Source organism: Setaria viridis, chromosome 3 (assembly GCF_005286985.2).
Source record: "Setaria viridis chromosome 3, Setaria_viridis_v4.0, whole genome shotgun sequence".
NCBI lineage: Eukaryota > Viridiplantae > Streptophyta > Magnoliopsida > Poales > Poaceae > Setaria > Setaria viridis.
In genome coordinates, this window is record NC_048265.2 from 37,488,088 (window position 1) to 37,492,920 (window position 4,833).

General features: G+C 54.5%; 1 protein-coding gene across 1 annotated transcript; it reads left to right on the forward strand.

Moving 5' to 3' along the window:
• Positions 1–916: 916 nt before the first annotated feature.
• LOC117849542 (chloride channel protein CLC-a) lies at positions 917–4,161 on the forward strand. Its single transcript, XM_034731116.2, has 4 exons — positions 917–1,371; positions 1,497–1,875; positions 1,999–3,666; positions 3,794–4,161. Exons 1-4 carry the CDS (start codon positions 1,133–1,135, stop codon positions 3,890–3,892), a joined length of 2,385 nt encoding a protein of 794 aa, XP_034587007.1. The 5' UTR covers positions 917–1,132; the 3' UTR covers positions 3,893–4,161.
• Positions 4,162–4,833: the final 672 nt, after the last annotated feature.

Here is a 4,833-nt window from a genome sequence, read left to right on the forward strand (position 1 = left end):
GTTCCACGGTATCATTGTCCGGCGCTGCCCGTTCTTATCCCTCCCCCCAAGAACCTTGCAAATATCTCTGCATAAACACATCAGCGTATCCTTATTCTCCCCGTTTAAAGATCATGTTCCCTTAGGCAGTTAGCTCAAATCATATTTAAATCGTTCTTGCAGCAACGATACAAAAAGTAGTTCATCGATCACCGATCGAACCAGTGGTGCAACTGCTGAAGAAAACTGATCCTACCCGAATTCGAGTTCATTCGGCTAATTATAAAACTTGGGTATGTTTATTCTCCATGAAAATTCGGTAGCTCCATCAACCGTCCGTCCTAGTATATTTGTTTTGGTTTTATCAGTGCCCTCGATGATGCCACGTACACTATAGCTGAGATGCATTTCCTCTGGCTCCTGAAAAAGACATTAGATAGACAAATGACCAAAATGCCCTCAGCCCCCTGTGGCCGACTGCATTTGATCCAAAACCCGAGGAAAGTTCAGTCCTGCGTAGATACGGCCAACCTTTACGCCTTTTGTTTGCACCATTGAGGTGGCTCCATCGATAATCCAGAGTCCAGAAACAAAGGGGGGGTTGAAAGAGAAAACAAGTGGCCAAAAGAGATGGACACCGGATGAGCTGTGTTCATTGCACTCCTCTCCTGAGGCGAGAGGGGAGGCTTTGCTGACCTCCCAAGAGGCGCCTCGCCCCCTCAGACTATTCAATCGCCTTGCCTTGTGTTTTCATAGCATAAAGATGGCAATTATTGGTTCAGTTTACATGGCCAAATTGATAAAAAAAAGTGCTGAATTTTCTTCATCAAGTAAAAAAAGTGCATAACGTTTTTTTTAAAAAAAAAGAAGGTTGTCCATGTGAGCACTAAGACTAGGCGAGTTTAAATTTCCAAACAAAAAGGGAGCAAGAACATGCCAAAAACCTTGTGCCCTATATGAAGTGAAATTGGAGAGGTGCCATTGGGTCACCAGCAGTAGCCATCCTTTATTGTTGCAAGTTGGCAAGGCCAGCCACATAGATAAGGAGGGGGTATTCAGACGGTCCCCCTCCAATTGCCCATCCTTGTTGACACCACCACATCTCCTTGCCTGACCAGGGAAGCAACAGATCTCTCTCTCTCCCGGGGAAGCCATGGAGGACGAGCAGAGCCAGAGACCCGCCGGGGAGCCGGCGGCCGAGCCCGGTCCTGCGCCGGAGCTGGAATGCAAGAATGAGGACGGTGTGGAGGACCTGGAGGACCCCGAGAGCACCGCCGGCAACGGCATCAGCTCCCTGGAGCAGCCGCTGCTGAAGCGGAGCCCCACCCTGACGGCCAGCCACCTCGCCATCGTCGGCGCCAAGGTCTCCCACATCGAGAGCCTCGACTACGAGTAAGCATTATTATATATGTGTAGATGTTCTTCTTCCTCTGATCATCACCATGCTTAAGCTTTAATGGCGAGTCCGTTCTTGCCTATTCCATGGTTGGTTCATGCTTACATATGCTTGATTCCAGGATCATCGAGAACGATTTGTTCAAGCACGACTGGCGGAGCCGGTCCAACGTGGAGGTGCTGCAGTACATCTTCCTCAAGTGGGCGATGGCGTTCCTCGTCGGCCTCCTCACCGGCGTCATCGCGTCGCTCATCAACCTCGCCATCGAGAACATCACCGGTCTCAAGATGCTGCACATGGTGGGCCTCGTCCGCGAGGGCCGCTATTGGGCGGGCTTCCTCTACTTCGCCGGCGTCAACCTCGCGCTCACCTTCGTCGCCGCCGTGCTCTGCGTCGTCTTCGCCCCCACCGCCGCCGGCCCCGGCATCCCGGAGATCAAGGCCTACCTCAACGGCGTCGACACGCCCAACATGTTCGGCGCGCCGCAGCTCATCGTCAAGGCACGCTTTTTTCTTTTCTTCTTGCTGGCGCTGACTTTTCTTCCTTTCCTTTTCTGTTAATAATCTTTTACTAGTTTGTTTATTTACTGATTACTGATGACAAGAAAACCAAAACAATGGCAGATCATCGGCAGCATCGGCGCGGTGTCCTCGGGGATGGATCTCGGCAAGGAGGGCCCGCTGGTGCACATCGGCGCGTGCCTGGCGAACCTGCTGAGCCAGGGCGGCGAGGGCCGGTGGCGGCTACGCTGGCGGTGGCTGCGCTACTTCAACAACGACCGGGACCGGCGGGACCTCATCACCTGCGGCGCCTCGTCGGGGGTCTGCGCGGCGTTCCGGTCGCCCGTCGGCGGCGTGCTCTTCGCGCTCGAGGAGGTGGCGACGTGGTGGCGGAGCGCGCTGCTATGGCGCACCTTCTTCAGCACGGCCACCGTCGTCGTCGTCCTCCGGGGCTTCATCGAGGTCTGCCGCGACGGCCGCTGCGGCATGTTCGGTGAGGGCGGGCTCATCCTCTTCGACGTCAGCAGCGTCACCGTCCGCTACCACCTCGGCGACCTCCTCCCCGTCACGATCGTCGGCGTCCTTGGCGGCGTCCTCGGCGCGCTCTACAACCACGTCCTCCACCAGGTGCTCCGCCTCTACAACCTCATCAACGCCAAGGGGCGGCTGGCGAAGCTGGCCCTCGCCCTCGCCGTCTCCGTGATCACCTCGGCGGGGCTCTACATGCTCCCCTTCGCCGTGCCCTGTACGCCCTGCTCTGCCGCCGGCGCCGCCGCCGATTTCTGCCCGACGGTGGGCAAGTCCGGCAACTTCAAGAAGTTCAACTGCCCCGACGGGTTCTACAACGACCTGGCGTCGCTCCTCCACGCCACCAACACCGACGCCACCCGCAACATCTTCTCCACGGGCACCGCCGGCGAGTTCCGCCTCGACTCCCTGCTCATCTTCTTCGCCGTCTACTGCGTGCTGGGGCTCATCACCTTCGGCATCGCCGTGCCGTCCGGTCTCTTCCTCCCCATCATCCTTATGGGCTCCGCCTACGGCCGCATCCTGGCGCTCCTGCTCGCGCGCTTCGTGCACATCGACCATGGCCTCTACGCCGTGCTCGGCGCCGCCGCGCTCATGTCGGGGTCCATGCGGATGACCGTCTCGCTCTGCGTCATCTTCCTCGAGCTCACCAACAACCTCCTACTCCTCCCCATCACCATGTTCGTGCTCCTCATCGCCAAGACCGTCGGCGACGCCTTCAACCCCAGCATCTACGAGATCATCCTCGACCTCAAGGGCCTGCCGTTCCTCGAGCCCAAGCCGGAGACGTGGATGAAGGACCTCACCGTCGGCGAGCTCGCCGCCGCCAAGCCGCGCGCCGTCACGCTCCAGGTCGTCGAGAAGGTGTCCACCATCGTCGCGGTGCTGCGCGCCACGCCGCACAACGGCTTCCCCGTGCTCGACCGGCCACGGCCGGGGGTGTCGGAGCTGCACGGGCTCGTGCTCCGGCAGCACCTCATGGCCGTGCTCAGGAAGCGGTGGTTCCTGCAGGAGAAGAGGAGGACGGAGGAGTGGGAAGCGAGGGAGAGGTTCTCGTCGACGGAGCTCGCCGAGAAGGCCGGGAGCATCGACGACGTGCAGCTGTCGCCGGAGGAGCTCGACATGTACATTGACCTCCACCCGTTCACCAACACTACGCCGTACACCGTCGTGGAGACCATGTCCGTCGCCAAGGCCGTCGTGCTTTTCCGCACCTGCGCGCTCCGGCACATGCTCATCATCCCAAAGTTCCAAGGCCTAGAGGTCAGTGAAAAGAATTTTTTTTGGGCCAATTTTCTTCAAATTCCTAGTTTTGTAGAAGTTCGATTCATTATGATTTCTTCTACTAAGAAATTGGTGATGAATTTTCATTTCATTTTGATCATTTCAGATATCTCCGATTATGGGGATCCTGACAAGGCAGGATCTGAGGGCGCACAACATCCTTGGTGCCTTCCCTCATCTGGCCAACAAAAGGAAAGTCCACTGAAGGTCCGAGGCACCATTTTTTTGCAATTTTCATGTTCCCTGGATGCATCCAAACAGAAAGATCCAGCTGCTTGTAGTGCTACCAGATTCTTTTTTGCTCTGTTCTGTCCTTCTCTGTAAGTAGATTGAGGGTTATTTTACTCCTCTTATGAGGAACTGTGTGAATAATTGCTTCTCATGTACAATCACACCTGCACTTCTCCGCTCTTCCACCGATGTAATCAAAAGGGAGCAAACACCAATGATGCAATACAGAATTTTTTTTTTCTTCGAGATTTTTTCAAAATGTTTTTGCTTCACTCTTTCTCTTCGATCTGCGCCTCCTTGCAAAAGATTCTTTGATGTCATTTTGGTGGGTCGGTAAACATGAAAGATGACTTGGACGTGGGAAGCTAAAAACTGCAGCTACTGAGTCAGTGACTGTGGGGTTGGATGGCTAAATCCTAAGGGGAATACTGAAATTTCTCAGTTCAGAGAGGCTTCCCTGCTTCAGATTTGCTGGCACATGGATTCCTGCATTTTCTTAGCATAACTGACCCTGAGCTGCAAATCACATGTTGGAGTGCCAGGAGCAGTGGAACCTACAATCTGTTCTTTTGACCTCAAGTTATCCGTTGACATTTCCAGAATGCGAGGAAGCAGAATCATACACCGTTTTCCATTTGAAATCAACAAACACGTTTTTGCTTTGTTGTAGGAACCGTGAGATTCATGTGCCAAATTGCGAGTGTCCTGTTGATTCAAAAAGTCCTCCTATTAGGTGAAACTTGTACCAACCAAAGTTGCTTCAAGCCCTTCTAGGCTTTTGCATGGCTGGGGAACACTCTCCAATGGCATGAGTTGGAGGGAATGTATGGTTTGGATTTAGATCACTGGCGTGTAAAACAGTAAAATGGCCTACACTTCTACTGGCCATGCTGTCAGTCCTTCCAACCAAATTAT